At 44.7% G+C, this 20,919-nt stretch overlaps 1 protein-coding gene across 1 annotated transcript in view; it reads right to left on the bottom strand.

Moving 5' to 3' along the window:
* Positions 1–6,189: 6,189 nt before the first annotated feature.
* The window catches only part of nckipsd (NCK interacting protein with SH3 domain), a 96,297-nt gene continuing 81,567 nt past the window's right edge, over positions 6,190–20,919 (bottom strand). Inside the window, exons 10-13 of the mRNA XM_033036899.1 lie at positions 18,901–19,029; positions 14,165–14,257; positions 10,151–10,323; positions 6,190–7,948 (exon numbers count right to left, since the gene is read on the bottom strand). Of these exons, the coding sequence (XP_032892790.1) occupies positions 7,748–7,948; positions 10,151–10,323; positions 14,165–14,257; positions 18,901–19,029 (596 nt within the window). The 3' untranslated portion in view covers positions 6,190–7,747. The remainder of the gene's footprint in view (positions 7,949–10,150; positions 10,324–14,164; positions 14,258–18,900; positions 19,030–20,919) is intronic.

Here is a 20,919-nt window from a genome sequence, read left to right as displayed (position 1 = left end):
CAACACTCAGGAAGGGAAGTACTTTGGCTGTTGGTAAAGGTCACCCTGAACAGCACCCATAGGTTGTTACATGGTAACTCTGTCCGCCACGGAGCATTAAAAAAAAGCCATCCTGGCTCAGGATAGTGGCTCCTCTTAGAGGCCTGAGATTGTCGACAGACTCTCCCCGGCACTCCTCCCAGCTCCATCCCCTCCTGCTTCAGCAGGTCTGGTGCTGCCGAACGTCCTGAAGATGACCGAGAGGGTTTATAGACAGGGCTGGAGAGTGGGAAACAGCCCAACAAACAATAGTGTCTGAGTCAGTCCCCCGCCCTCCTGATTAACATTTCCTGCTTCGGATTGTTTGAGGAGGGCAGGGGCTCTCTCCCAGCTCAGGCCAGCACAAGATTTAAATTATGTCATCCGTGTGGGCGGAAAGGAAGGCAGTGCACTCCAATAAATGCGGAGAATAATTCCTCCCTCTAAAACTACCCACAACAGAAGCTGCAGGAAGGTGCCCTCAGTCCACGCATTAAAACTGAAAAGGACAAATGGAATGTTGTTTTATTCATGGCTGAGGCTATTTTTCTTCCACGAAACACCCAGTCATTAATCTGGTGCTAAGAATGTCACTCAATGGGAGGAGTCAGGCAATGTCAGGAATCCTACCTCTTGACAAGCTGTTCTTTTAGATTGCAAAATTGTGCTGGACAACACTGACAAAAACAACTGAAACCAAGTTTGTGAGGAATCTACCAAATTGTACAATCAGCTGTGATTTTGTTAAATTCCTTGAAAATGTGGTATTGGTGTATTATTGTCACATGCTGAGATACAGTGAAAACATTGCACGCTATTCAGGCAAATCATACCATACAATTAGGTAGTGCAAAAGAGAAAATGGACACAGTGGAGAATTTAGTGTAGGAAGGAACTGCAGATGCCGGTTTAAACCGAAAATAGACACAAAATGCTGGAGTAACTCAGCGGGACAGGTAGCATCTCTGGAGAGAAAGAATGAGTGACACTTTGGGTCGAGACCTGTCTTCAGACTAGTGTTCAATTTAGTGTTACAGCTGCAGAGAAAGTGCAGCTAATGAAAGGTGCATGGACCACAGTGAGTGGATCGGAAGATCAGGGGTGATCAATCTTTGCGTATTTGTAAAAACAGATTTGCCCAATGAATATGGTGTTTTAACAAGGGGCACATCGCGTGGATAGAGGAACAAGTGTTGCTGTATCAGTTTTCCCTGTTAGCTGAACGTTAGACGTGATTGAACATTTGACAATGAAAAAGAATGAGTGATGGGAGACAGAGGGATAATGGAGAAAGTGTTTTAAACACATTCAACCTCATCGTTTCAAGTTCAAGTTTCAGTTTTATTTGTCATATGTAGGTTAACAGGGTCAACGGTACAATGAAATGTGTTTGTCAAGACAACTGGTCACCTCAGCAATAATATAACAAGGAAAAAATAAGATAAAAATGACATTGTTAAGGTAAAAAAGACAATAATAAGATAATCAACACAACAAAAAAACACACGTGCTAACAAAAAGCTAGTGAGCAGATATATGGTGTGAAAGTTCAGATGATATGCGTTCAGAAGCCTGATGGTAAAAACTGTTCTTAAGTCTGGTGGTACATGCAGCCATGCTCCTGTATCACCTGCCTGACGGTAACTAGGAGAACAGTCTGCGTGCTGGGTGGCTGTGGTCCTTGATGATGCTGTGTGCCTTCCGCAGGCACCGCCAGTGGAAACTGTCCTGAATGGCCGGGAGACAGTTGCCAATGATGTGCTGTGCCGCCTTCACCACTCTCTGTAGTGATTTGCGGCTGTGGGCAGAACAGTTCCCGTACCAGACCGTGATGCAGCCCGTCAGCAGACTCTCGATGGTGCAACTGCAGAAGTTTGTCAGGACACTGGCGTTCATGCCGAACTTCCTCAGTCTTCTCAGGAAAAAGAGCCACTGGTGGACTTTCTTAGTTATTGTGTCCGTGTGCAGTGTCCAGGAGAGGTCCTCAGTGATGTGCACACCGAGGAACTTGAAGTTGCTGACCCTTTCAACTTCAGCATCACCGATGTGGATGGGGAGGTGTCCACTCCCCTGCTGTCTCCTGTAGTCCACAATCATCTCTTTAGTTTTGCTGACATTGAGAGGTTATTTTCCTCTCACCAGCTGTTTAGTGCCCTTACCTCCTCTCTATAGGCCATCTCATTTTTGTCTGTGATGAGACCCAGGATGGTCATGTCATCAGCAAACTTTAGGATGATGTTGGAGCTGTGCTTGGCAGTACAGTCGTTCGTGAACAGGGAGTACAGGAGAGGACTGAGCACGCAGCCCTGTGGTGCGCCTGTGTTGAGGATCAGTGAGGAAGAGGTTTGGCTGCCAATTCTCACCACCTGGGGCATGCCCATCAGGAAGTTGAATATCCAGTCGCAGAAGGAGGTCTCCAGTCCAAGATCAAGGAGCTTGGGGACGAGTTTTGAGGGAATGATAGTGTTGAATGCCGAGCTGTAGTCAATGAAGAGTATTCTCACATATGTATCTCCTTTGTCCAGGTGGGTGAGCGCAGTGTGAGTTGCCATGGCGATGGCATCGTCCGTGGCCCTGTTTGGTCTATACGCAAACTGAAGAGGGTCCAAGGTGTCAGGGAGAGAGGAGCAGATGAGAATTTTGACTAGTCGCTCGAAGCACTTCATGATGACTGATGTCACTGCGACAGGACGATAGTCATTTAAACAGGTTACTTGTTTAAATGATCCATGATGCTTTGTGAAAATATATTTTTGGGTAGTGATTAGCATTCACAAAGGTTCTCGATCAGCCATGCTCCTATGACACCACCCTCTATCAACACAGGTCCACTGGGAGACTCGGGAAAAATAGCTATTTTCCATACTTTGGAATCCATATTTCAATAAAGACAGATATTGATTACAAAATTCACCATCATCTCCAGTGCACCAGCATGGTCAATGGCCTCTGAGGGTTCAAATATTTCAAAAGCAAGACATCAAACCAGACACAAAACTCATGCTTTATTGGGTTTTGGGATCCTTGGTCTCCAATATACCTGAAGTAATAATACTACCTGATCCGCTAAATTCCAGATGCTCTCCTTCATTAAAGGAAAACCGCGTCTCCCTGATTCCAATTAGACTTTGGTGAGACTTTCTCATAAATTAACAGAAGGGGTCAACGAAGGAAGAACAGTTGACCGGCTTCCAAAAGTTGTTTTAATAAAATAGCACCGAATAGGCTTTTCATCAAAATGAAAGACATTGAAATAAAAGGGCTGGGCAGAACATTGTCCAATGGAAAAGGTGGAGAAAATATATTTATTTGACCAAAAATGCAGAATGGGACTTTCCCAGGAGCTGTTGCTGGGGATACTTCTTTTGCAATATATGTATTCTTTGACCAGAAGGCTGGTGCGAAATTTGGAGGATAGGAACTAGATTTAAGGAGATATGACAAGGTTAGGAGATGGGGAACAGGTGGAGCTTAATTCTGAGAAACATTTACATTATGATGGGATGAATGGAAGAGGCAGTTTCAACTGGAGGGCACCATACTAAAAGGGACACATGAACAGAGCAAATATGGGATGCATCTGGAGAGTTCACTGGAAGTATAGTGAGTAACTCATCTGCCAACTTCCCAGAGCCTACTCACCATCGACATGGCTCAAGTTAAGAGTATGATGGAATACTCTCCGCTTGCCTGCATGTTCAACATCTACAGCACTCAGGAAGCTCTACACTCTGCAGGACTTGTTAGGCACTACACCAACAATGCCAGATTGTTAGGCGCCATACCAACAATCTTTCACTTACTCCACCAACGACTTGTACTGCCCTCAGTAGCAGCAGTTTGTACCATTTACATGTTGCAGTTAAGCAACTCACCAATGCTCCACAGACAACACTTTTGAAACCCCCGTCTCCACCAGCCAGCAGGCCAAGGGCAGCAAAAGCATGGTAATATCACCACCTGGAAGTTGCCCTCCAAACCACACACCATTATCAATATGTTATCAGTTCTATTGGTGAACCCTGGGTTACAATCCATGGACCATTTTAAAGTCACACTTGGGTCCAATACCTCACCTGGGCTCCTCCCCCTGGTGGGACGACTGGCATCCATTCCACTCTGTTGATTTCCAGGTGAATACTGCGGCCAGTGTGGGGCCGCACATCGCCTCTGACAGGCCAGGTGCCCGATGGGTAGATGCCCCTAGAGATGATCTGACACTGTGCTGCCCTCACTGGGCTTCATGGCACCTGTTGTGGAGGCTTAAGTCCTTGTTGCCTCCATGAACGTTTGACTTGCTGCACCAAGCGATGACAGGCCGGCAAGAGCATGCTATGTGTCCAGGGGTCCTCAAACACATCCTCGAGCCCCTGCTTCTGCCTGTTAATCTACTGCCAGTGACGAGGTTGGAAAAATGCGTGTGTTTCGGGAGGCTGATATTGGATAGCCCAGGAGACCAGACAGTGTAACTGGGGCCACATACTAGGTACATTGTCCTGGGAGATGACACTGACTGTGACATGATAAGGGATATTAGTGGCTCTGGATAATTCTGCGCAGAGGTATCTTGAGGTATCCTGTCGTAAGTTGTCCAGGTCTTCCAAGTGTATAGGAGGCGGGGATGACTAGTAGATCACCAGCTTAACGGACAATTAGAATCCTGGTGATGGAGTTGTACCACATCCATGTACCCCTCTACACTCACCACATTTTCCAGCACTTGGTCCATGGCCACCTAAATAATTAAATATTCGGAGTCTTCCCTAACTTTTCAGCAGTGTGTTCCAAATTCCAGCCACCCTCTAGGTGAAATAAATTCTTCTTTATATCCCCTGTCAACCATGTCCTCTCTCTCGAGTGACAACCAAAACGGCACACAATATTCCAGATGTGGCTAAACCAATGTACTAAAACTTCCCTGCTCTTAAACTCAATTCCCTCGTGTATGAAACCTAGCTTTCTATATGTATTTTTCATCTGACTATCTGTGCTGACACCTCAGAGACTTTTAACTTGTACTCTCTATTCCACAATACTTTGAAGGGGCTCCACCTTTCATTTATTTATGTGCTTGTTTTATTTGACCTCAGTGAAAGGAATCATTTGCACTTAGCAAGATTACATTCCACCTGCCATTGTTCTACCTAATCTAGCAGCTGATCAATATCATTCTATAGACTCACTAGCCTATTCACTATTCAGATTTTGTGTCAACTGCTTTTTTAATTTTTTAAACTTACTAATTGTATCTCCTGTATTTCAAACAGCAAGGGTCCCAGTGCTTACTCCAAGTGTCCCAACCCGAAATGTCACCCGTCTATGTTCCCCAGAGATGCTGCCTGACCCACTGAGTTATTTCAGCACGTTGTGTCTTCCCCAGCACATATGTCCTGTATCCTACTATCATCTTGGGATTCTACAGGCATTGTTTCTGGATATGTCGCCCATGTGGAACCATGGAAGTCCAAGGAAACCAAATCAACTGTATTGCCCTCATTAATTTATGCCTAGGAACCTGAAGGTATCCCCACTTCAGCACTATTAATGTAGACTAGAGGGTGTACTCCACCCAGCTTCCCAAAGACAATGACCACAGTCACAATCGTGGACATAGAGTGGAGAGAGTGGTGGGAATGAAGAAGTGGGGACGGGAAGGTGAGCACAGGGGAGTGACCACAAGGGAGTGGGCACAGGGCGGTGGGGACAGAGTTCTGGAACGGAGAAGATGGGACGGGGTCGGGCGGTGGGCATAGGGGACAGGGCAGCGAGGACGGAGGGATAGGGTTAGGGCATTGGACATGGAACGGAGGAGCCCCAGTCATTTGACAATATCCAATGTGAATCAATTTACAGATGTTAAGAGAAGTGATGCAGAAAAATGGCAGCAAGGCAAAACACCAGTCTGGATAGCAGCACGAAGAGAGTCCATGGGGAGGGTGGAGGAAACCTCGGGGAGGGGGGAGGTGTTAACCATCTGGCAGAGGAGAGATTCTCGGAGAGGGGGGGGAGAGTCTCGAGGAAGGTGGGGGCAGACCCTTGTAGTGGTCAGGGGGGGATATAACTCATCATAAAATGCCATAACGGAAAACCCGCCAAATAATTCAAAAATGGCAGTGCATGCCAGGGGAGAGAGAGAGAGAGAGAGAGAGAGAGAGAATACCAGGTACAAGCTGTGGTTGCAGCTGCTTTAATTATAATGACTATGAGCAGTGGAATACCAAATAGCAAGCAGCACTGGAAACCGGGAGGGGCAGGCTCTTGCAGGCAACAGCATGTCCTGCACACTCCCAACAACAACGTCACTGCTGGATTGCTCAGAGGGCAAGCTACATATGTCCTTCGCACATCCTGAGAAGATTAGCAGGCAACGAGTGACTGGCCTCTCACTCCATCTCATATCAACACCATCACCGCCATTCTCTTGAGGCTACTTAAACTGAAGCATTTGGTTAGGTTTTGCAAGCAGCGGTGTCAGCAGCCGTGCCAGCCGACCATCATGGGGCAGTTTGTACACAGAAAGCTGCTGATTGCATAAAGTACAGGTTGACACAGGGGGAGAGGAACATGTTTTGGAGTGGTCGTTGAGCTCAGTCAGTTCACACCACAGTACCCTGGTCTGTTTAATACACCCGTGTTTCCTTGCCCTCTGAGCAGGTGATAAGGCCCAAAGATGGTGTCTGCTTCAGGAAGCTACCTCAGTAACAACAGCTGGGAGCTTTAGCGCTACACAGCTGCCAATCTGTGAGCAGCAGGTTTTAAACAGTAAATGCCAGCACTGGCCAAAAGCCCTAGGTGATTAATCAACAGTTCTCTGTCATACTCCAATCTTTGATCTTAACTCGTGTAGTGGAAGTGAGGGCTAACGTGGAATTAGCAACCAAACTCTCCATTCACATCGATGAGGGAGGGCAATCCAAGAAATCTCTAAATTCCACCTTCTGTTATAGTTAGCTGGCATTTTCTGACAGCAATATCGCAGAGAAATGTATCTACAATACTAGCATTAGTCGGTTCTGGGTACCCAGGTTGTGTGTATCACTGTGATACAACCTGGGCATGCTGCCATGCTCTGTAAAGCTGTCAGAGAGAAAAGTGTTAACTCTGTCAGCACAAAAAGTTGACAGTCAGCAAAACAATTTGCTAAACTCTTCAAGTTCCAGCCACAATCGTGAAGTGATGGGTGTTACTTTGGTAAAGTTAAGATTGCATCATCAAACTGCTATAATTGTACCCTCATTGATAATGCCCACAATGACCAATGATCATTGCAGTTTTTTTAAACTCACGGTGGCATCACTGTGTGTCGAGCATCCGATCTGCTGGTTGCATACCTGCCAGTTAGCTAAGCCTTGGAAACCATGGGGCCAACAATTTCCAGAAATAATTTGATGTCAAAGTACATTAAATCTACCCCTCCAATGTTGCGCTCTCTTGGGTTAGTAGTTACATAAATACATGGCTTTTCTACTTTAGAATTACTGAGGTTCTGGACATGATGGCAATCTATATAGTCTAGCAATAACGGTTAGTCACAATGCTCCACCATTTCTGTAGCAACTGGAGAAGGCAAAGAAATCAGAAACTGATTCTAAGGCTGCAAAAGGCTTTGGGTTCAGTTGCAGCTTAAAGCACACCGTCAAATAGGGACCAGAAATTTAGCAGACAAACCACACCAGCAAGTCTCTCAAGTATTTGCATATTGCATACTTATGGCATAAGAATTCCTGAGTTAATTCTCAACAACAAAGTCTGGAAATTCTTTGTAAATCTCAGTGACGATCAGTTTGTCCATCTGGCATGCCTGGTCATTTTCTTCCTCAGCCAGGATTCGCTGGAAAGTGATCTGCAGGTCAGGGAAGCGGTGTCGGTGGCAGGTGTAGTCAGTTGTGCGGATTATGGCGTGCATCAACGACAGGTACTCCATCCTGATCTGTGGGAACAAGTAGGAGAACAAGTATTGTGGGTGAAGTCCACCACAACTCACACACAAGTTCAAGACAAGTACCAAACTATTCCAATTTACAGAAGCCAATTAACCTACAAACCTGCGCATATTTGGAATGTTGGAGGAAACCCACCCGGAGAAAACCCACGTGGTCACAGGTAGAAGGTACAAGCTCCATATAGACAGCGCCCATAGTCAGGATCGAACCCAGGTCACTGGAGCTGTCAGGCAGCAACTCTACCGCTGCGCCACTGTACCACCGGTGATTAGTTTAATTTACCATCATGTTCGGCACAAACAATGTGGGCAAAAAGGCTTGTTCCTGCTATGTACTGTGCGATGATCAAGGCTAACTCTGATATTTTGGTTTCCTACTTCTTGGACTTTCTGTAAACTCTTATCTCACCAGGGACTAATTTACTGTTGTGTTGTGTCTTTTCATTTTTCTAAAATGTAAATACTGGTTCTGTTAGGTTCTGTTTTGTTGTTTTTGCACAATCCGCAGGCATTGCCACTTTCATTTCACTGCACATCTTGTATGTGTGTGTGACTTGACTTGACTGGAAATAATGATAGTTCAGCATCTGGCTCATGGAATAATGTTTGCATGTTTCCATTCATTCTAAGAGGTGTCTATTCCCCCTCATCCTTCCCACTCACTGGCTCCCCAGTTCCCAGGCTCCCTTCCCAACAGTGTCCTGGTTTGCACATTCACATTGTTTCCCTGTAAAATATACTATTACAGTGTGTGACCAAAGAAAGAATCAAATAAGAGTGTTCTGCTATTAATAGAGATACCATTTAATACTCCAGGTTCCAGCATGTGTAGTTTCTTGTGTCTGTGAATGGACACCACCACCTCTCCTCACACCCCCATTTTTGCCTGTCAGTGCCTGTGGTTACTTATGGGGAAGGGAAATCACTGGCCAGGGCTTGGTCCAGTCCAGTAGAGGGGATTCCATGGTTCAGAAGAAGAAAGGCATCTTCGAGGCACATCTGTAGAAAGTCTCATCATCGACAGGAACATAGAACAGTAGAGCACAGGAACACCATATTTGGACAGGATGCCTGCATCAAACATGATGTCCAATTAAACCAACCTCCTCTGTCTGCCTATGATCTATATCCCCTCTATTCCCTGTATATTCATGTGTCTATATAAAAGCCTCTTAAACGCTATTATTGTGCAGCTGGCAGAACTGGTGTCTCTCTGTGCCAGAGACCGAGGTTCAAACCCAACCTCGAGTGCTGGCTGTATCGAGTTTGCATGTTCTCCCTGTGACTGTGTGGGTTTCCTGTGGATTCTCCGGTTTTCACCCACATCCCAAAGACGTGCAGATTCGTCAGTTAATTTGGCCTTTGTAAATTGCCTCTCGTGTGTAAGGCATGGATGAAAAAGTGGGATAACATAGAACTAGCGTGATCAGATGGTTGGCGTGGACTCAGTGGACCAAAGAACCAACTTTCCAGAGCAGCCTATCATGTGAAACAATATCAAAGGCCTTGCAGGTCCAAATAGACAATGTTTACAACCTTGCCCTCATCAATCTTCAAAATACTCAATCAACTTCGCAAGGCACTATCTCCCATTGTAAAAATCATGAGGAGCATCAGGTGAATGCCCAGTTTGTTTTCCCAGGGAAGGATGAATCAAACACTGGAGGGCATAGGTTTAAGGTGAGATATAAAATATTTTAAAGAGTTCTGAAGTACAACTTCTTCATACATACAGTGGTGAGTATATTGAACGAGCTGCCCATAATACATGGTTGAGGCCATAATACATGGTATGATAAAAACATTTAAAAAACATTTGGGCAGGTGCAGGGATAGGAAAGGTTTAGTTGGATTTGAACCTTTGTGGGTAAATGGAACTAGCTTAAATGGGCATTTTGGGCAGCGTGGATGAGTTGGGCTGAAGGGCTTCGGTTTAGAGTCATAGAGTCATACAGTGTGGAAACAGGCCCTTCAGCCCAACTCGCCCACACCGGCCAACAATGTCCCAGCTACACTAGTCCCACTTGCCTGCGCTTGGTCCTATGCTGTATAACGCTAGATGATGAGCTTTCCATCACAGGTGTCGGGGCATGTTTTCAAGCTGCATCATTCTCCGACTTTGAAAGTTCTGGTGAAAGCCAGCTAGTTATAATGGTGAGAAATCCTTTTTAATCAACTCAGTGTCCTGACCTTTTCTCCCGGAGAGAGGTCCGATGCCTGCCGCACGATTATGTCGATCATAACCATCATGTCGGTCCGGTAGAAGATTCTTGCAGTGTCTTTGTCAGCAAATACATCCTGCAGGAACTTGAGCACCGAGTGGGGTGGCTGCGGCTGGTGCTTGAAGATACTGACAGGATCATCTGAAGAGGCAAGGGAGAGGTGGACATTACCTTGGTGCACAGAACACATCTTAGAAACAGTTCAAACTTTGGAAGTTCATGGTGAAGGTAGTCCTTGGTGGTTGTTGTGTGTAGTTACCCTTTCTTTGATAGTTTGTGCCACATGCTAATTGTTGTGGAATAAATTAAAGCATCTTATAAACCAGTGACACCATGGGATCACTGCAGCTATTTGAGAGCCAGCATACATGTGGTCCAGCTTCACATATGCAGATTAAATCACTTTTCCATGAACCAGGACATGTACTTCCAGTCTCTCATGAATTGCCCCCACTCACTTCAACATATTTCCTGTACCATTCCCTGATCCCCAAACCCCTCCACATCCTGCAATTTATTGATCTGTTTTGAAAGAACTTCACAGCCCACCCGGGAGAGAATTTCAATTGTTCCCCTGCCCACTTTAGCACTAAAGTGCCTATCCCCTACAGTGAAGCAGTGTCCATGCTCCTGGTCTTCATTCTCCCAACACACGCCCTGCCAATCCCTTTTAGCAAAGAGCTCTCCTGTCATTCTTCTAAACTGTGGAGAATGAAGTCCCAGTTTACTTTGATTATGTGCCGCATGACAAATCAGCAGTGAATCGTCACCACATTCCCTCCATGGCAAGTAGATACTTCACTGGGTCAAGGGACCAATATCTGTTATCATCAGAACTCCAGGTGCTGTCCCACCAGAGTTCCAGGTGCAGTCTGACCAGAGCTCCAGATGTGGTTAAAAAGAGCTCCAGATGTGGTTCCACCAACGTCCGAGACACCTCACATACCCATCAACAACTTCAATTACCTTCAATATCTAGGCGGCCATTGCCTAATCTTTACCAAGGAAGCCCAGTGCCTTTACATCTCCATTCCCCAACAGGAACATCTCAAAGCCCTCCGGTTCTTCCTTGAACTGAAACCCAATCAGTTTCACTTTATTAACACTCCCCTGGTGGATGGTGGAACTTATTCTCATCCTCAACAAATTTTCTTTTGAGTCCTGTCGCAGAGAACAGCCTATTTACTGATGTTTACTACAAATGCATCACTCCTAGTTACCTGGATTACACCTCCTCTCACCCTGCCTTTAAGACGCTATCTCCTGCTCACAATTTCTCTGTCTCCAGCGCATATGTTTTCCATTCAAGGACATCCAAGATGTCCTCTTGTTTCAGTAAATGTGGTTCTAACCCCCCCCCCCCCACCCCACCCCCACCCCCCCACCCCCACCCCCCCCACCCCACCCGCTTTCATAGATGGATCCTTCGCCCACATCTATCTCCTTCCCAAAATCCATATACAGGATTTGGATCCCAAGAACCAAATCCGCAGAGGGGCCTGTATGCTGTATCTCTAAACTAAAAGTAAACTAAGTGCATCTGAGATTGTAGGCAAGAGTCAGCTGGAAGAAAAAACAGGATAGAACTTGACTCATTCCTCCAGCTGCTCGTTCCATACATCCACCACCTTTTGTGTAAAAACGTTACCCCTCAGGTTCCTATGAAATCTTTCCCCCCTCAACATAAGCCTATTCTCTTGTTCTCATTTCCCCTAGTCTGGGCAAATGATTCTGTGCATTTACCTGATCTATTCCTCTCATGATCTTATACACTTCTATAAGCTCACCCCTTGTCCTCCTGCGCTCCAAGGAATAAAGTCCGAGCCTGTTCAATCTCTCTCTATAGCTCAGGCCCTCGAGTCGTGGCAACATCTTGGTAAATCTTCTCTTGACACTTCCGAACAACATCTTTCTTATAACATGGTGACCAAAACTGAACCCAATACTATAACTGTAGCCTCACCAATGTCTTATACAACTGTAACAAGACCTCACAACTTCTCTACTCAATACCATGACTGATGAAGGCCATGGACAGAAAATCTCTTGACCATACTATCTACTTGTAATACCACTTTTAAGGATCTATGCATCTGCACTCCTGGATCACTCTGCTCTACAACACTCCCCAGAACCCAGCTATTCACTGTGTAGGTCCTGCCCGTGTTAGACTGCCCAAAATGCAACTCCTCGCACTTCTCTGTATTAAATTCCATCACCCATTTCTCTGCCCAACCCAACTGGTCAAGTTCTATCTATAATACCTCCCACTTTAGTGTCATCTGCAAACTTGCTAATCATGCCTTATACATTCTCAGCTAAATCATTGATATAGATGACATATCCCTGAAGCACACCACTGGTCACAGGCGTCCAGACCGAAGAGCAACCTTCCATCATCACCCTGTTTCCTTCCCTTAAGCCAATTTTCTATCCTGTCAGCTAGCTCTCCTTGGGTCCCATGCCATTAAACTTCCCAGAGCAGCTTACCATGTGGAACCTTGTCAAATTCTTTGTTGAAATCCACTGATACAGAGTCTAAAGCTCTGTCCTCATCAACCGTTTTGGTCACATCTTCAAAAAAACTCAATCAGATTCATGAGACACAATATTCCATGTCCAAAACCATGCTGCTATTGCTAACTAGCGCTTGCACTCCTAATCCATGCATATCTTATCCCTCGGAATACTCTCTAGTAACTTTCCGACAACAGATATTAGGCTCACTAGCCTGTAGTTCCCAGCCTTTTCCCTGCAGCCCTTCTTAAATAGAAGCACAACATTTGCCACTCTCCAGTCTTCCACACCGTACCCATATTTAATGATGACTCATAATCTCAGACAGGACACCTGTAATTTCTTCTCTAGCTTCCCACAGTGTCCTCGATTATATCAGATAAGGCCCGGGAGATTTGTCTACCTTCATACACGTCAGGACCTTCAGCACCTCCTTGATCCAAACACTTGATCCAAATCCTTATTATTACCTGATATCCTTAATATTATCTGCAGAATATTATCTGATACAAACTTCTTGGAGCTAAATTCAGAACCAGCCATGGACATGATAACCCAGCAGTTAAATCACCATTTGGTTAACACTGAGGAATGTATAATCTGGGCACCAGGTTCAACTCTCTACGTCTGGAATTTAAATCCTGTTTCATAAGTACGCAATAGATTTATTTAGATATAGCAAACAGGACAGCCGGTAATTGGGACAACACGTTAATACACCTGCAAGAAGCAGAAGAGAGTTGGCCTCCAAGTCCTCAACATTAACTCCAGTATGAAATCTCATGGCATTGAATCTAACATGGGCAGGAAAATCTCTTCCTATTTAACCACCTCCTGCCCTCCTTCACCCAATGAATCAGTGCTTGTCCATGTTGAACACCCCTCAAAAGAGGCACTGTATTTAGTTAGGGCTTCAATATCCAATGACCAGTATGGTAAGACCACGACTGGGCAAGCAGACCAGGTCCTGAAGGATATGGCTGCCAGCCTGGGACTGTGGTAGGAAGTGGGTGAACCAACAAGAGGGCTAAAACTATATGACTCATCTTCACCTATCTACCTGTGACAGATGCATCTGTCCAAGTTAGCATTGGTAGAAATGACCATTGCCAGCCATCACATGCAGGTTCTCCTCCACGTCATAGACCATCCTTAGTTGGCAATATATTGTATTGTTTCATCAGCACCTGGTCTAAATTTTGGAACTCCCTGCCCCCGAGATCCTTGGGAACTTCTTCATTGGATGTATTCATTTGTATTTCACCATTGCTTTAAAAGTGGAAACAGAGCATAATGATTGGGTAAACATAGAATGTGCTGTTTTTTCAGTTTTGCTGTGTGTCGTTGTGACATATATTGTGCTTGCGTCTCAAACAATGCAATTAATATACAGAGGGATGTGGGAGTCACTGATCACATGCAGAGCAAACATAATTAAAACCATACCTCCAGATATGATGCTCACCTGCTCGATTTAACAGCAGCAGTATTTTCTCAGTGAACACCTTCACATTTTCTCGCTTAACCAATGTCTTCATGATGATGTTGTTAGATGGCACTGTAGGTACAATAGAATTCAGTTAGCACAACACAGAGAGCCACCGCTTTTACTCCATCACTTGTCAACTGCGGTAGGTCGCCTTGGTTCAGACGAGTTCCAGTCCGAGTACATTGGAGAATCTCTTTTTAAGGGAATGTTTAGGTCTTCCGGGGAATGATTAGATCTGCAAGAAAGCCTCTTCGTGGCAACATCGCCTGTTGCTCTAGTACATGCACATTCAGCATTGAGCATTCTTTTGCCATGTTTTGGTGAATATTTTCAGAGTGTGTGCTGGCTCTCGGTGCAATTCAACCCGTTCCACAACGACTTTCCCTAAAACCTAACCTACCCAGATTCTCACCAACTCAGCCCAGATTCTACCACTCACCTGCACGTAAGGGACATTTAGCATTGACCAATTAGCTTATCGGCCTGCACATGTTTAGGATGTGGGAGGAAAGAAGAATCAGAAGGGTGGGGGGGAGATCGTAAGTGATAGGAGTATAATTAGGTCATTCGGCCCATCAAGTCTACGCCATTCCATCATGGCTGATCTATCTCTCCTTCTTAACCCCATTCTCCTGCCTTCTCCCCATAATCTGACACCCGTACTAATCAAGAATCTATCTAACTCTGACTTAAGAGCTATCCACTGACTTTGTCTCCACAGCCTTCTGTGGCAAAGAATTTCACAAATTCACCATCCTCGGACCAAAGAAATTCCTCCTCATCTCTTTCCTAAAAGAACGTCCTTTAATTCTGGGGCTACGACCTCTAGTCCTAGACTCTCCGCATGAGTGGAAACATCCTCTTCACATCCACATCCACATCCAACAGAGCCCACATTGTTAAGGGGAGAACAAATTCCACGTGGACAGCACCCAGATGTCTGATGCACAGGCAACATTAATTTGATTATCAGGACAAAGGTGTTAATCAAACCAGGAAAATCAGAATACTGATGAAGTGGGCAATTTGAAATAAAATCTGAAAATGTTGGAAATACTCAGCAGGAGAGGTTGCCTCCAAAGAGAGAAACAAAGTTCATTCTTCAGGTCAGAATTTAAAAAGAGAGGAAAATATGTTAGTTTTAAGTTGCAAAGAGAGTACCACTTAATAATACCACTAAAACTCTGAGAAGGCAATGATTGCTATAATGGCCCATAAATGTTGCTTTAAAAACCAAACTGTGTGGATTTATTTATTGTGGAATTGCTTTTAGTTATGGACACAGAATATGTCAGCACTTGTGGCACGAATGGGTAATCTGGATAAGTGAAAATGGACGTGACAATGGGTTATTATTTATTGTCCTTGGTATTTGGTTGCAGTTTACTACAGAGAGGAAATACAGTGATTCAGCTAGTAGAATTGTTGCCTCAAAGCTCCATAGATCTGATGAGTCCTAAGCTCTGGGACTGTCTAAGAGTTTATATGTTCCTCTTGTGACTGTCTGGGTTTCCTACGGGTGCTCCAATTCCCTTCCCTATCCCAAAGACGTGTGGGTGAGTAGGTTAACTCACTAATGTAAATTGTCCTTAGTGTATAGGTGAGTGCTGGAATCTAGGATGGGGGAGGGTTTATTGAAAATGCAGGGAGAATAAGTAGCTTTGGGTTGGATTAGTAAACGGGTGGTCGATGGACAGTGCAGACTCAGCGTGTTTGTTGCTGTATCTGTCTGACTGCAACTTTTCCTCCGGGCTTGGATTTATCCTCAATATTTTTATTTTTATTTTGAGCACTGAAAAAGTGTTGTGCACTTACGCATACATTTTGGCAATAGACAATAGCCAATAGGTGCAGGAGTAGGCCATTCGGCCCTTCGAACCAGCACCGCCGTTCACTGTGATCATGGCTGATCATCCACAATCAGTACCCCATACATGCCTTTTCCCCATATCCCTTGGCTCCGCTATCTTTAAGAGCTCTAGCTAACAATCTTGAAAGCATCCAGAGAGGCTGAGAATTCCACAGATTCACAACTCTCTGGGTGAAAAAGTGTTTCCTCATCCCCATTCTACATGGCCTACCCCTCACTCCCAAACTGTGGAGTTTCCGCTTTCTGTTCATCTGCTGGGTGTCTCTCTGTGATTATTCTTATTTGACAACATTTGCCGAGCATGAAAACTGGGCATTTGGCGGCACAGTGGCAAAGCTGTGGAGTTGCTGCCTTGCAGCACCAGGGACCTTGGTTCGATCCTGACTATGGGTCTTGTCTGTACAGAGATTTACGTTCTCCCTGTGACCTTGTGGGTTTTCTCAGGGTGCTCCGGTTTTGTCCCACACTCCAAAGATGTACAGGTTTGTAAGTTGATCGTAAGTTGGGGAAAATTGTAAAATCCCTAGTGTGGAGGATAGTGTTAAGTGTACGTGGTGATCATGGTTGGTGCAGACCTGGTGGACCAAAGGACCTGTTTCCATGCTATATCTCTAAAGTAAACCCAGAGCAAACCCACAAGGTCACAGGGAAGGTAGACACAAAATGCAGGAGAAAATCAGTGGGACAGGAGGCATCTCTGGAGAGAAGGAATGGGTGACGTTTCGGGAGTAACGCCACACAAGTATTTTGTTGCCCTCAAATGAAAGATGTGTGAAACATATTAATTTAATTGATGAACGTAATTAAACTTTCCAAAATGCAATAAATATTTGATATGCATTGTATCTATGAAATCTCAACTGAGGTTAAATGAATTCATTTCCCCCAGAAAGGACTCTGGGTGCCAGCTGCAGGCAGCAGCAGCACCACCTGGTGGAATCCAATCTTGTGGCTGTCTATCCGCCTTCTATTCAACATCAAAATTACAAAATTATCGAACTGGATTCTAACATCAAATGTACACCTTCAACGTTATTTTCCCACTTATTTAGGGAATAACCAAAAGACAATACAATATCAAGCAAAGCTAGAACCTGCAAGACCTAAGAAAGGTGTAGGCTCCCAGGAGAGGTGACAGTTAGGAAAATAACTAAGTGGGAGAAAACCCCCCACAAAAAGCACCTATGTGCAGTTTCCGCAGGGAGAACACATGCGGAGGTAATATAACATAAGACTGAGGTGAGAAAAAACTTTTTCACCCAGAGAGTTGTGAATTTATGGAATTCCCTGCCACTGAGGGCAGTGGAGGCCAAGTCACTGGATGGATTTAGGAACGAGTTAGATAGAGCTCTAGGGGCCTGTGGAGTCAAGGGATATGGGGAGAAGGCAGGCATGGGTTATTGATAGGGGACGATCAGCCATGATCATATTGAATGGCTCGAAGGGCCGAATGGCCTCCTCCTGCACCTATTTTCTATGTTTCTATACACATGATGTAATGGGAGATTGGTCAAAGGAAGGACATTGGGGCTGAGGAAGGAAAAAGGGGGAAGTTGCCCAGACTTTCCCTGCTCATAATTACAGATTAAATCATTATAAAGCGGGCAAATCAACAGTAACATAGAATGAGTGAACGCTGGCAATGAAGACATGCCATGCTGAATAAGGAGCATGGCAGCAACAGGAGAGCGGAGTTTCCTCGGCAGAATGGTGGTAGTGGTGAGCTGTGGGAGAGTGAGCGACCAGGGACAAACGGGAACTGCACAACGGCAAATAGTGAAAGTCTTGGATAGAATGGTTGTGAAGAGGATGTTTCCACTAGTGGGAGTCTAGGACCAGAGGTCATAGCCTCAGAATTAAATGACGTACCTTTAGAAAGGAGGTGAGGAGAAATGTCTTCAGTCAAAGGATGGTGAATCTCTGTAATTCATTGCCAAAGAAGGCCGTGGAGGCCAAATCAATGGACATTTTTAAGGCAGAAATGGCTAGATTCTTGATTAATATGGGTGTCAGGGGTTATGGGGCATAGGCAGGAGAGTGAGCTTCAGAGTGAAAGATAGATCAACCATGATTGAATGGCGGAGTAAAGGGAGAGGTTGCGCAGGCTAGCACTTTATTTCTTGGAGTGCAGGAGGATGAGGGGTGATCTTATAGAGGTGTATAGGTTGAGGGGAATATATAGAGTAAATGCATGGTCTTTTACATGGAGTTGGGAAATTAAGAACCAAAAGACATAGGTTTAAGGTGTAATGGGACAGATTTAATAGATTTAATGGTTGTCCCATGCCCACTGAGGGACAACTTTTTCCCACAATGAGTGGTGGGTATATGGAACAAGCTGCCAGAGGAGGTAGTTGAGGCAGGTACTATTAGAACATTTAAAAGACATTTTGGCATGGCAAGGTTTAGAGAGATTAGGGCCAAGCACAGGCAGGTGGGACTAGTGTAGGCATCTTTGTCAGTGTGGGCATGGTGGGCTGAAGGTCCTGTTTCCATGCTGTATGACTCATCATCTGTCCGTAATCACTGACACTGCACAGATCGTCTGTCCCCGGCCACTGACACTGGTACACTGGGTAGATCATCTGTCCCCAATAGTGGCACTGATACACTGTACCTCATGAGTGGCCTAGGTGATTCCAATGGTGCACAGCTACTGCAAGCACATTCAAAATGGCTGTGACCTCCCTCATGGGAGGGCTATAATATGTGTAGGGGGAGGGGGGGGGGGGAGCCTCTCCATACCTTCTCCAGGAAAACAAGGAAGCAATAAATGTTGGATGTCCTACATCCCAAGAAATGAATGAATTATTAAACAACTAATAATCTGAGACTAACGCACCGAGCATATGGAGATTGAAAGAAAGCAGGACGTTCGTAAACAAGTCTGGAAGTTGTTCAGTGGAATCAGAGAGTAGTCCATCCTCAATCACATCCAGGAGAAATTGGATGAAATCCGAGTTTAAGTGTTCTGCAAACATAGGTGAGACATTATTTTATTTCTACGTTGATCAATAAAACAAGGTAAATCTATAAAACAAGGTAAAAAGACAAGATTTTTGCCTTCCATCATAGTGAGGAGGTGTCTGGTGAACTCATTGTGGTGGATGTTAAATTTGTGTTTATTGTGTGTTTTGTTATTTTATTATATGTATGACTGCAAGGCAACAACATTTCGTTCAGACCGAAAGGTCTGAATGACAATAAAGTTTCCAAGATTCCAAGATAAATATATTAAAAAGATTATTGGAAGACTAGGTTGCCTATGATTGGAGCTTGATTCTGGCCCGGATGGGGCAGCACGATGGCACAGTGGTAGTGTTGCTGCCTTACAGCGGCAGAGACCCGGGTTCGATCCTGACTACGGGTGCTGTCTGTACAGAGATTGTTCGTTCTTCCCATGACTTGCGTGGGTTTCCTCCGAGAGTTTCAATTTCCTCCCACTCTCCAAAGTTGTACAGATTTGTAGGTTAATTGGTTTGGAAAAATTGTAAAATGGTTTGTAGCGTGTGTAGGATAGTGTTGGTGTACGGGATCACTGTCGGCACTGACTTGGTGGGTCGAAGGGCTGTTTCAGCACTATATCTCTAAACTAAAAATAACTAACAGATGGGAACATTGCTGCAGTGAAGATTAATTGGACTGACTGATTGGAGTTATTTTATTTTCACAGAAAGAGGTGAAGAATTCTCTTGGCTAGTACAAAATTATAAGGCTCCAGCTTGGAATAGACATCAATAAGCAACAGCCTGGACAGTGATTAGAGGAAGATGGGGAGAATGGTTTCAGTCCGAATGCATGTCTGAGATGATGGCAGAGGCAGAAACCAACAGTATATGTTCAGATGAACACTTTTGTTGCCAGAAACCTAGAAGGCCGAGAATCAAAATGTAGGACATAGAATTAAACTGGATATTTTTCCTTTAAGTGCAACAAATAGGGACTAAATGGACAAAAAGAGGACAGCTGCTGTGATGGACTCAGCAGGTTGGATAACATGTATGGAGGGAAATGGATAGATGATGTTTTAGTACATGTGTAGGAAGGAACTGCAGATGCTGGTTTAAACCGAAGCTAGAGTAACTCAGCAGGACAGTCAGCATCCCTGGAGAGAAGGGATTGGTAACGTTTCGAGCCGAGACCCTACTTCAGTACATGACTCTTCATCTTGATTGAAACGAGTAGAGGGGAAGTAACCAAGATTAAAAGATTGCGGAGGGGGCTAAATGGGTTCACTTTTTGTCAAATACTTCTCTGATTTTATGATTCCATTCTTTTCCTTTGAAGAGATAGTATATCTGGAAGACATAAACCTTTCAAACGAGGGAGACAAGGTAAAATGGATTATTACTAAAGAGAAAGACAGACCATACCAAAATAACAAGGTAGCCAAATGCCAAGCATTAGTAGCCACTAACCTTTCTAGCTGAAGGTTGACACTAAATGTTGGAGTAACATAGATCTCTACCAGTAACTAGACCAGCAAATTAACCTTTTAGGAATCCAGCATTTCCAAGCCCCTTTACACTGATTTCTGAATCTTCCCCCCTTATTGAAAATAGTCTACGTCTTTATTCCTTCAACCAAAGTGCATGACTGTACATTTTACTCTGCTGTATTCCATCTGCCACTTCTTTGTCCACTCTCCCAACCTGTCCAAATCCTTCTGCGGACTCCCTTCTTCCTCAACACTACCTGCTCTTCGTATCATTTGCAAACTTGGCCACAATGCGATCAATTCTATCATCCCTATTATTCACTATAATATGAAAGGTAGCGGACCCTTATGGAACACCACCACTCACCAGCAGCCAATCAGAAAAGGCCCCCCTTTCTTCCCACGCTTTGCCTTCCGCCAGTC

The sequence above is a fragment of the Amblyraja radiata genome, chromosome 18 (assembly GCF_010909765.2).
Source record: "Amblyraja radiata isolate CabotCenter1 chromosome 18, sAmbRad1.1.pri, whole genome shotgun sequence".
Lineage (NCBI taxonomy): Eukaryota > Metazoa > Chordata > Chondrichthyes > Rajiformes > Rajidae > Amblyraja > Amblyraja radiata.
The sequence above is the reverse complement of the archived record's forward strand: the minus strand, read 5'-3'. Positions and strand labels throughout refer to the sequence as shown.